Source organism: Protopterus annectens, chromosome 8.part0 (genome assembly GCF_019279795.1).
Source record: "Protopterus annectens isolate FY-2018-M chromosome 8.part0, PAN1.0, whole genome shotgun sequence".
NCBI classification, from domain to species: Eukaryota; Metazoa; Chordata; order Ceratodontiformes; family Protopteridae; genus Protopterus; species Protopterus annectens.
This window is the reverse complement of record NC_056741.1, coordinates 1,280,809,690-1,280,822,683: the sequence shown is the minus strand read 5'-3', so window position 1 is coordinate 1,280,822,683 and position 12,994 is coordinate 1,280,809,690. Positions and strand designations below refer to the sequence as shown.

General features: G+C 37.3%; 1 protein-coding gene across 1 annotated transcript in view; it reads right to left on the bottom strand.

Annotated features, from left to right (window-relative positions):
* The window catches only part of POU2F2 (POU class 2 homeobox 2), a 386,014-nt gene that overhangs the window by 83,215 nt on the left and 289,805 nt on the right, over nt 1-12,994 (bottom strand). Inside the window, exons 5-7 of the mRNA XM_044080798.1 lie at nt 8,381-8,486; nt 7,027-7,106; nt 1,212-1,373 (exon numbers count right to left, since the gene is read on the bottom strand). Coding sequence (XP_043936733.1) covers nt 1,212-1,373; nt 7,027-7,106; nt 8,381-8,486 — 348 coding nt within the window. The remainder of the gene's footprint in view (nt 1-1,211; nt 1,374-7,026; nt 7,107-8,380; nt 8,487-12,994) is intronic.

Below are 12,994 nucleotides of genomic sequence, written 5' to 3'. Positions count from 1 at the left end.
ACCATTCATCATACTGGAGGAATGAAAAGAGAACAGATTTGGAAGTGTGGGCAAATGAAAGGTGACAGCTAATGATAAAACAGTTGGCTGAGTAGAAGACCTCAGACCATGCAAATAATAATACTTCAGAGGTTAAATCATAAGTTTGCCTACTACCTGCTATCTAGCAGACATAACTGTGAAGTGGGTTATGCATTCTCAAGGTGCTTGGTTTGGTAGCTGCTTGCTAATTATACATAGGTTCATAGGTTCATAGGAGGTTACTAGGCTAGCGGCCCTAGAGCCTTTATAAGCCTAGCCATGTTAATCCTGGGTTGCCCCAATTGTCCTTAGTTAGACAGGCATACTTTACATATATATATATATATATATATATATATATATTTATTTATATCTATCTATATATATGTATATATATATATATATATATATATATATATGTATATAGATCAATAGATAGATACAATTACTGACAACTTTATTTTCCACCTAGTAAACAATACAAAGCACAAAGGGTAAGTCATGAACTGAAGCTTGGAAATGAGAGTTACAAGGATCTGCAGTCAGGCATCTTTTTTATTTTGAAAAGGTTAAAACAATTTACAGTGCTCCAGCATCTGAATTTTCTTTTCTGCTTTTTTTATGTAGGAAAGTTTCTGTTTTTAAAGTCTCCTCTTGCTTATAGGATATGGTAAACTTAAGCTTCCTTTTAACTTGGATAGTTAAACAAGCTTTTGGTTATCTATACGTCTGCCTAGAACCAATTAGGATTTATTTTCCAAATTATTCCAGTATCTCTGAGTACAGGCCTAACCCAAATTAAAAAGTTACTGACTACGTTATTTATTTACATCTGTCATCAGGTATATGTAAAAGACAATGTGTAAACACTATTATTTTCCAAACAGTTTTATCTCTCCTTCATACTAGTTAACTAGCTGGAGACAATATTGTTTAATAGCGGGGGCATTAGACTTGTACCAACCGGTGAATAATGTTTGAAGAATGCATCATTCTATAACAGTACATATTCAAATATATGACGAACCATTTCATTATTCTGGGAAATGTTCAAATGCCTGAGATACTCACCGGAGGTGGATAACAACAGTTGTGGTGAGTGAGTAAACAAAAGCATTGTCAAAAGACCATGGAAAGAAAAACAAAAAACTCCAACCCCATGTGAGTCACACCAAAGCTTTTCGGCCTACCTGAGTGAAGCCCAGTTTGATTCTGCGTTGCTTGAAGGTTCTGGCAAATTGCTCCAGTTCTTCAAGGTCACTGGGCTCCTCTGTGTGCGCTGAAGTTTCTATACACTTGGCAGGTTGTGGGTGTGTAAGATGAGTGTCTGGGAGGCCAGTCCGTGTCACTGCCTGAAATGCATGCATGACCATACATAAGTGTCAGAGTATAGTAACACCCTGTTCTGTCAGTACATACAGCAAGAACAAGGCAATAACATTTATTATCACAACATTTCTGTTTTTATAATCAGAAATGAATGTCAAGCATATGAAAACATTAAATGCATGTCACCAAGTTATCTGTTAAAATTATCACAAATTACCTTCTCATGTTAACTGTTAGTGCAAACTCTTTAAATCTTATAGATTTTGTACAATGGTAAAGTCACTTCTTTTATTGCAGGAGATTGATGTACAAAATACAGTTTTACATATCTCATCTTTATCACACTGGTCACTACAATGACAGTTTTAAGCAATTTCTAATTTCCATGGGTTTCATTTTGGAGTCTAGTATTTTCACTTTTTACAGTTTAAGTTATGTTAATATAAGCCTAAATTTACTTACTTATTTTGTTGGGTTTGTATGTAAGTAAGTAAGTAAGCTGTAAGTGTTCTTCCTTTATCTTAATGTGCATAATATGTTTGTGCATTGACTTACTGAAACAGGGGAGTGTGCTTACTACTGCCTTCTGTCTAGTCATGTTTGTTCTAACAGCAGTAAAAAAAAAATATTAGATTTAAATTCTTTATAAATCCAGAAACTTATATTAAAATTTTCCTGCAAATGAACATCTGTATCTACAGTGCTTAAGCAGGGAAATTAGTTTAGTGTAGCCTCACCTATAAAAAAAAAAATGAATGCTAATGGTCCACTTAATGTCTGGTAATTGTAAAAGGTCCTGGATGTGGTTGTGTAGCTTGTAAAACTTATGGGTATGGTTACATATAGCATTAATGTATCTGCTTATTACTTTTTTCCATGTAGTTTTAATTTTATAGTGCTTTTCTGTGTTTCAGCTTCTTGACTTCAATAGTTTTGGAAGTAGAAGTTGTTTGCAAGCTATTATGTCAGTTGCGATCTTCTATATGCAAGAAAAATCAGATACTCCCCCCATATTTGATTTTTTTATGCACATATATAATCGCGGCTGACATAATAGCTTAAAAATAAGCTGTATATCTAATTCTACTGAGCACAGACACCATGTTTTCTATACACTGACAGGAAATTCCAGCCGCTCAATGATACCGTAGCGGATGGACTTCTTCCTGTTGGTATATCCTGGATTTACTGCACAGCATCAAGCCTACGCCACCATGAAGAAGTATCAGTAACTACTCCTTCTTTATGGTAGTGTAGCCTTGGGGCTGTGCAGTTCATTTTTGTTTACTTGGCTAACTTTCTGTCTGACATTATGATTTCTAAAAGATTTGTTTTAAACATCCTGAATTTACAACGGGAATGCTGGTTGGGTTGACCAATCAGCATCCTAGTTTTTCATCTTTTTCAATCTTCCATTGTATAATAACTGTTGTACCAATCTGCTATTCACAGAACCCCCTACACATTACACAAGATGGAAGTGTTGGCTGCTGCTTTACAGTTTACTTAAATTCAGCTGACAATCTGCAGAGGAAAAAAAAAGTATAAATTGCACTTGGGACCCTGTAACATTCTCCTTTTGTAGGACTGAAAAGAATCGGGTCTTTTTACTTCTTTGTCTCTGTGACAGTTAAAGAGGTAAGACCTCCATCTTTTTTCCATTCCTGAGTGAGTGAAGGAAAGCTAGGAACCCTGACTTTCTTTCTTCTGTGTGATTTGAAATGAATGGGGATCTGTAATTTCCTCTCTGTAATGGAGTTTAGTACACTGCAGTCCTTTGTGTTCCAGTCCAGAAAGTTGAATATCAAGTCAGGCAAGGAACTGATGGTGAGTAACATTTACCCTGGTGAAAGTGAAGGTGCACTTATGTCCATAGTATATCATGAGAATAAAGTATCACTGATACAACTGTGGTGGTGGTGCTGCGGTAGCACAGTCGCCTCACAGTTAGACGTTGCACGTTTGATTCTCAGTTAGAGCGTCTTCTGTGTGTCGACATGAGTGAATGGGCATTCCTTCATTGAAGGTTGTGCGTTAGGCCCGGCAAGCCAGCACGTAAAAATCTACTGCCAATCATTAGTGGACCGGAGTTCCACTGTGGCGACCCCTAACCGGGAAAAGCCGAAAGACAGTTTTTTAAAGTATCACTGATACAGCAGAGCAGAGCCATAGCAAGGGTCAGGAAAAGGGAGTGTCTGCCCCAGATGAAATTGGCGGTTTTGAACAGGTGCCAGTTGATCCCTGCCTGGAAGCGCAAGCATTCTTTTTCTACATTTAAGCAGCTATGATTAGGGCTGCTTAAATGACAGTGTGTGCAAAGACAGTGAAGAGATATTACGTCTGCACACAGTAATATTTTGCTTCATTTTATGAATGAAAGCACTCTTTCTTTTAAACAGATTAGTATTTCTTTGCTTTAAGGAGAAGTCAGTGTGTGAACATAGTATGTACTGAGCAGCTCTTTGCTACATCGGATGAATGAAAGTGACTGAAATCATTGTGTGATCAAAGAGCTGTACATGTTTCCTTATGGGGTAAAGGTCAATTTTCACTGATAACCTTTTTTGTCTCTTCAACTTACATCAGACTGCCAGTTGTGGGCATAGGCACCAATTGAACTTGCTACAGCTCTACAGCAGTGTGTGTGTGTGTTTTTGCCTCTGTGTGTGTTTGTGTGACTGTGTTTATCTGTGTGTTTGTGTCTATCTGCCTGTATACCACAAAAAAGTCACATAATTATACACAGCAATTACAGTTACCTGAATACTTTGCTATAAACTAGGGAACAGTACAGCAAATTACTGGCATCAGCTAAACCATTAAATTCTTCAACTGCACTTTTACAGCTAATTAACAAACATTTGCCTATGACATCTACAAGAAAATGGTGGAACCAATAAATGGGATGTAGCAAAGCTTAAGCAAATGAGTCTTAATTATCATATACTTCTCAGAAAAAGAGTAATACCAAGACTAACTGGTACAACTTCATACAGCTGGATAAAATCTTCAATTAACCTACACTTGACACATCTAACCCCTTAGCTTCTTTCTCCGCATTGTATAGCCATGAATGCAATGCTTCTTGTTGGGATAATTTGAGATTCACTTGCAAATATACAGTTTAACTATGTCATTCTCCGTATATTGTAAATCTGTTGAGCAATGTAAAATGTGTGTGGCATGTGTGGATGGTTCCACATGTACTAGCCTATAACTTCTGCACTGCCTTCACATTTCCGTTACACTTCAAATGTGAACATTAGCCTATGCTGTGCAGTACTTCAGGTCTATATTATATCCTCCAAGAGGCGTTCCATCGAACGCCTCTTCATCGGCACTTAAACAGCGACAGCAGAAAACACGAACATTCACATCAGCAATTTCTTTCCCTGGGGAACAAATTGCTTTGACATCCCTGTTAGTTTGCCGTTTTCCCCACTGTAATGTGATCTCGGAGTTGGTATACTTAATTGGGAGGGTGGGGGGCACAGCCCCCCACATTGGTGGGTGTGGTGGGTGAACCCCCCCCCACTTTGTTATGTTTGTAGTGATGTGTTTTTGTTTTGAGGGCTAGCGATTTCTTTCCCAGGGAAAGAAATCACTGATGTGAACGTCCGGCGTTTTCTGCTTTCATTATTTACGTGTCAATGAAGAGACGCTTGATGGAACACCTCTTTGAGGATATAATATAGGCCCCAGTATTTCTTCATATTGCTCTGACCTCGGCTTGCATCTTGGTTCCTTATGTAATGAACTTACATAGCAATGCATGTGTTTTTTATCTGTTCTTTTCTTGGATTGTACTGGCTTAACAATTTCTTTTCTTTATTTGTACTTTCCTGTGTTGCATCTGAGACAGATACAACTGGATCAGTCCTTTCTATTCCTGTAAACACAAATTAAAATAAATAAGAAAATTACATACACATATACATGTGCATGGGTATATGTATACGTGTGCATGTGCGTGTGTGTGTGTTTGCGTAGATAGATACATACATACACATAAATGTATGGATCAACTGAAGTTAACTGAAACTTTAGTAGATTGACAACTGAAAGATTCGCAAAAAATACATCTTAAAATAAAAATTGACACAACACTGCACATGCTGTCAAACATAACCTTGGAGCATACAAATGTGTTTTTTCAGGGGGGCAAGTTTCCCTACACCCCCATATCCCCTGCTATATAAATATATAAACTCTGAGATCACACAGTACTGGGGAAAGAGCATGTTCCCCAACTCCGATATTACATTAATCTTGCACTAATCTGTAGACAGTTTAGGTTGGACTAGTTAAGGATTTAGTAAGAGCCATATCTGTTTTATTGCAATTTAGAACAACTGCATTTTCAACATTTGAAGGGCTGGCTTCTTGGCATTGCCTACATTTCTTTGCCAAAAATCTCAAAGAAGTTTGTAAAGGGTGAAACCATGCCTCTAACTCTCAAAATATTAAAAATCATAGCACCAGACTTTATAAATCATAACAGGGAGTCAAAAAGAAAAGCACTTAATTTTGCAGAACACAAAGTCTTCCTGTATTAGATGTTACATGGTTAACGATAAGAAGTCTTTGAAAACAGGTCTAATTTTATGAAGAGAGTCTAAATCTATCTGAGGGTAAAAATCATTGTGCTATGCCTCAATAACAGCATTTGAGAGATATGTCTGAAACAAACTGGTCTAAGCTTTTAACAGATGAAGGTAAGAATAAAGAACCATTTTCAGCAGGTGGGCAAGTCTCCCTTCTGTACCACCACCCCCTTACTTATATTAACACTATGGTTGCACAATCACTGAGAAAAAAATAAAAGCCCCAAAGCTTTGAACCACTGTCACTGCACAAATAGAAATTGCAGTAACAGTGATTTCTTATATATATATATGTGTGTGTGTGTGTGTGTGTGTGTGTGTGTGTGTGTGTGTGTGTGTGTGTGTTTATTTATTTATATGTATACATAAATAAATAAATAAATAAATATATATATATATATATATATATATATATATATATATATATATTTATTTATATCTATATATATATATATATATATATATATATATATATATATATATATATATATATATATATCCATTAAAGTGCAACTATAAAATAGAACCGATAACTTTAAAGCTGTTCACTTTACATTCAGTTGTAAGACAACTGGTTTCCTATCAGCTCAGATGCAGCATACTTTGCACTAACATATCAGTGAAACCATTTCTGTGGGAAACCATCAGCACCACTCCTATCAAGGAGGCTCATTCTTCCTATCATGTGTACAGAGCTATAGGTCAGATTCAGTCTGAGGGGAAACACACTACAATGTTCATGTACAACAATCTCTTACTAGATTATTTATTATTTTTGTTAACTAGGTAAGCCAAACTGTGCAAAACAGACAATTGTATAAGCAGCATTAATTAACTATTATAGTCAAACAACTCCAACAACTTTCTGCTGTACCTCACATAGCTGTTGAAATTGGAAGAGTGGATACCAGCTACAACCATCAGATGTCAACAGATTGCACATTAACCTGACGTGAAATACTGCTTTTCATGTAAAATATTGACCGGACAGTGAAGAGCAAATACCCTAATTATAAAAAGCAAGGCATAGGTGCAGTTGATCCTAGCTTGTTGCTGTTTTGTAATAACTTACCTGTGCTGACAGCCCTGGCCTGGGAGGGGCCTGCAGGCTTGGCTGAGGTAGCTGGAATAGGTTTGGTGTCTGTAGGAGACCTGTTTAGAAGAAAGGAATGAAGATACTTAGTGATTCAGCCTAGAATGGTTGAAATTATGATGAGAAAGGTGCACAGATGAATATCAGCTTTTTCCTGTGCATTAGAGTTCTATTAGGCTGGCTAGAAAGTGGGGATGATAATGATTCTTATCTGCTTTTGGTGTCATTCTCAAAGAAATAGCCAAATGTCTGGCACAGAAAATACTAGCTTGGCTTCATGAGAAACTTGCAAGAAGCATAATGCCTTTCATCCAGGTTTCTCACACAGCGCTCTTCCTCGGTCAGCATGACGTGTGTTTTTGCTCATCAATGACATAGTATAGAGGTAGGATTCAAACATGTTGGTGGAGTATGTTTCAAGGGGATTATTTCACATCTTTATTCCCAATATTCTCATTTTGCTATTCACGTTAGTGTCAGTCACTGTCATGTGTGGTATCGCGTTCAGCAATTCACTCAGCATATACCCTCTGTGGTTATGTAGTGACCATGCCAAATGAAAAGTGACACCTCTGGCTCCTGGGTCAGGATATTGCTATGTTTATTTGGCCAACTTCACATAAAATAAACTGGCGAAATTATTCTGTTTCTACCACTCTGGCTGTGTGCATTGGAAAAAATCAGAAGGCAAGTTGTCAGGTGTGTGTGAGTGGTTGTAAGACATGTCTGTAATTCAAACACATAAGTCTAATTTTGGCACATAATCTTATTTTTGGGCTTATGCAATATGTGGGCAGTATATACGTTTAGGTGAAAGTCACTGACAGGATCCAAAAATGTCACAGTGGTTGTAGTTTAGTAATAACATTAGCGTCACATGTATGTTCGTGCAAGCACAAATGCACAAGTGTGTGTGTGTGTGTGTGTGTGTGTGTGTGTGTGTGTGTGTGTGTGTGTGTGTGTGACTGTGTATGCACGTATATTTCTCCTAACCTTGGACAACCAAAAGGGGAAGGAATAAAAAACAGATATGTAGTGTACAGTGTAAATACTGAAACATATTTATAGATAGATTAAATCATCCAACTATGAAGAAATGGAAACAAATACTAAACAGAATGCTAACGGCTCACTGAAGAATGAACCTGACCAATGTCAGCAACTTGCTAAAGACATTGAGATGTCCTTTTCAAAAGCAAAAGTGGGCAGAACTTGCTACACTCTAGAGGCACTGTTATACAATTATAGTAATTCTGCATAAAAGTATATAAAAAGAATGAGCTCTTGATTGCTTCCCCAATCAGATGAGAGCTGGAGTAAAGGTGAGCCTTACCTTGTTGTCCTTGCTGTGCCTGTGGCAGTAGAAACTGTGCAGGAGGTTGGAGAGGGTGCCCTGGGACGAGGACCAATTGCTGTAGCTGTAGCAACTGCTGGATATCCTATGAGAATACAAAAACATGCTTTATGTACCATAATGCAGATTACAAATTCAAACTCTAGTCAGGAAAAAGGGAATGTTTACTCTTTCCTTTGATTTGTTTCTCTGAATGGCATACATCATAATGAAAATTACTATTGTTGCATTAACACCTACAAAAATGGTTACTCCTATTCTATGACTACTATTAGCAGTCCACATATAACAGCTAGACTGGGATCATATTTCGAAATTATATTTAAAAATGACTCACTGGTTTTTTCCCCTGCCCTCTGTGGCTTTGTATGCAGTGCTTTCTGTTGAAACAGTATATTACTCATGAAACTGAAAAAGCACTCCTTAAACTTAACTAAAGTCATATGTTTACAGTCCTCTATCTAGCTGAATTCAGCCAACAACAAAATGTTGACATACTCTTGGACAACTGCTATATGTTGCTCCGTTGTATCTGACCCTTTCCTCAGAGTCGGAATTCTTGCTAATGTATGCAAATAACTTCAATAAGGGTAAAAGGTATAAAAAAGTAACAACATTATACACACACACACACACACACACACACACACACACACACACACACACACACACATATATATATATTTTTTTTATTCAGTTATAAATGTCAAAACACAAACCATTTCTCTTGACTGGGCTCTCCTAGTTAAATGAAGGTCAGATCATTTAAAATAGAGGGATTCGTCAAAACTTAGAAAATTGTTTAAGCATTGAATGCGCACTAAAAATAAAAATGCTTTGGGCTCCTCAGTCCCATTATTTAATAATATCACGCTCTCAGTAAATTTCTGGCTGTGCTTGTACCATCATGGCATTTTACCTATTTAAAACTTTACCTGTTTTTTTTTTTTTTTAGTTTTAGTCTGTTTTGCTGTGATTTTATGGTCCAGGTTGTGGCTGAAAAGGGTCTTGTACCAGCCCATGCACCTGGTTATCAATTAATCAGTCAATTACTCAAGTAATAAATAAATACAGACATATTATATGGTATATGTGATATTGTTAAACTTAGCCAGCATGTAAATAGCCCTGAAAATGTTGTAATAGTTGATTTTTAAATTAAAATGCCAGATTCTGTCATCTAGCAGGGAGGTTGCAAGTGTAGAATAGGTCAGGCATTATTGCCAAGACAAAGCACCAAAATGCAATTACTGTTCACAAGGTGACCCTACTGCTGAAGGAATTCCTCTTATACCTACAGCATTCACTTACAGTGCTCAAATGAATTAGATCCAATATGCATAAGCCCATAATCTTTCAAGTGCAAATCCAAAGTACTTTGGAAATGGAAATGAACATTAGTACAACTTATATACTGCCCAAGTATTGCATAAGCCACTGGTGGATTTAGCTTTTGTGGTCTGTGTTATAGAAACTAGAACTGAATTTGATAAGAAACTTTTTTTGTCAGTTTGATTTTTTCAGCCAGCATGGCCAGTCAGTAAGATTGTCACTGCTAAAATAAAGCTGAAGTCCCAAGTGAGTTATTCATTGTTTACAAGAAAACTGTGTTTTTACACCCCCCCCCCCCCCACACACACACACAATTATTTTCCGATTTCACTGCTGCTGTCTGTAGGATTTGCTGCTCTCCTTTTCATTGTAGTCAATGTGATTTTTAAGTTGCCCAGATATGGCAATATACATTTACAAAGAGGATATGTACACTGATTAACCCCCTCATTTTGTTTTACGTAAATACTAGCGTTCCGACAGGTGTGGTCTTTTTTCCAAGCTGTTTTTGCTTCATCTACAGAGCACTTGTATATAAATGACCATAGACCTCTCAGAAATATAACCATGAGTCTGTCTATTCTTATTCTGTGATGAACTTGGATAATGGAAAATATGTCAAAAAGTTACCTATTGATTACATTAATAAAAAAATTGGAAACAAGTGATTACAAATATAAACAAATCCATTACATTTGCAATCATCAAAAACTGTGAACACGTTTTCTTTATGCTGTGTTGTGTCTGACTAGTGGCTCGACACGGCTATTAATAGGACGTGCTGGAGGGATAGATTCATCACCCAAAGACTCCCTATGCTGTGGAATAAAATCCCGGTATATGTGAGGCAGAGCACCTCGCTGGCCTTGTTCAAGAGAAATCTTGACCAATGGATGGGAGATCGCAGATATACCCCAGGGATTACCTCAGTGTCACTGCTCAACAGAGGCACAGCAAAATAATGGGTATAGTTCCCCATACTAAAGGGGTGGCGTAAGCCACAAAACTATGGGCTAGGCTTGTAAATGCCCTCGGGCAGATAGCCTAGTATGAACCTATGAACCTATGAACCTATGATGGCTCCCCACCCACACCCACAGAAAGTAAAAAACTAACAAATGACCTGTTGAAGTTTAACTGTAATTAATTCAGATACTTTTACCACAAAAGTTGGCACACAGTCAGTGCATTTGCAGGCTAAACTAATGGCATTCATCTATCTATCTATCTATCTATCTATCTATCTATCTATCTATCTGTCTATGTATGACAGTTTTTTGCTGTAAGCATGCTAGAATACAGCATTTCCAGAGTTTGTTCAATGTGACTGTATGAATCAAAAATAAAACAAAAAAAGGTCAATCACTACATGATCCACTTTAAGAGGTAGCATAGAGAAGGTTATTTCATCAAATTCAAATACAGATGGTCAGCGTAATTGGCATTGAGGAATAAAGCTCTGACTATGACCAAGGTAACTTGTGTCTGACTAGTGGCTCAGGCACCTGCTGGAGCTGATATGGGGAGAGTAGAAGCGTGAGTAAATGCTTTTGTAAGACACTACAGGTTGGATGGGATCCCTACACCTAGGTCTTCCTTTGGGGCCTCATTCACAAGGGATATGTTCTCCTGATGAAGCACCACACAGAAGGAGAAGCTGAAACTCAGTCCTGATGGTTGAGGATGATGTACTTTTTCACCTCATACATGAAACGTACAGACTTTCTGTTAAGGTAGATCTGAATATGCATGTCCTCCCTTGTCCATCAGCATACCATCTTCATACCTCAGAGCAGATAATGTGTAGAGTTTTTCTTGTAATTCTGTTATTGTTTCTGCTCTACCTTAATAAGCCAGTTAGAGACCTGGAGAGGAAGCTTGCATGCACACTATTATGATGTGTGTGTGTGTGTGTGTGTGTGTGTGTGTGTGTGTGTGTGTGTGTGTGTGTGTGTGTGTGTGGTGGGGGCAGTAGCCTGACAACTAAAATTCCCCAGTCCTGCCAGCCTTAATACTTAGAGCTGACAAGGAAGAACCTGCTTTTCCATATCTAATATCAAGGTTATCTGTAACTTTCATTTATTTTACAGTACTCTACTCAAATTAAAGAAATATCATTATATGGGTTCTATACACTGTTGTAAATCCCCAAAACTCATTTAATCAAAATAGGCAATAAACTAGGATGCATTCCATATTACACAGCGATGCAAGTAAATCACAGAAAATACAGAAATATGATTGGTCCCTGGATGTTCTAGGAATAAGTAAATCCTGATACAGCTTCTTGTTAAACATTTATTCAAAAATGAAAACAAACCACAGCCATTTTAAGCAATCACTAAAGTGTTAAATATACAGTGCCCTGTTATGCATCTCTCTCATTTCTATGTTTAATGTTAATGTTGTATAATAGTAATACTCTATGGTGGACAAAAGTAAAGTATTTGTCCACGATGGCTACACCCTTACCAGGTGTAATTAAATCCCACCGTAACCCACACCTCTACCATGTATTATTGGTTAGTTTATACAAAAAGGTCAGTATCTGTATAACATCATTGATCAAAACATTTTTGTTGAATTCTATAGATCTTTCAATAACAAATCACAAAGCCACGCAACTTATGAAATGAGGAAAAATAAGTTTTAAAAACGGCTCCATTATCAAATCATAGTTTAGTACTACAGGGTGTTTTTACGGTATTTACTTTCTTCTTATACAGTAAAGTCACTTGTTCATGGCTTTCTGACAACACCACAAATGCCTTATTGCTTAAAGCATCCGAGAACTGTGGATTGCAATTAGTAAAAATATGTAGTAAGACAGTGTCTAAAACAACCTACATACACAGGAGATTAAGCCACTTTTTACATGTATAAATACATGGTGGGTGAATCCTCAGTAAACCATTTCATGAAGGGTGTTATAGGTCAAGGAACCTGTGTCTGGCTATAGAATCACTTTACAGCTCAGTCACTGTTTCCTACCTTATCACAACAAGTACTAACACAGTAGATTTGGTCTAAGTTGTAAATATTCTACAAAATGGGATTTAGCAATACCCAGACCTGTTTGACCAAAAGCTTCAGGTGCATCTTTTGTGAACCTGTTATGACTCTGAGAACATTAGAGCAGGTATATTCCAGGCTTAGTTTGCTTTGGTGTGCTGTTTTCTCTTACCTGTGCAGTGAGCTGGATTGGCTGAGACAGGGCAAGCTGTGGTGTCTGCGGTGGGTTGGCAGTTTGCGACATATCTG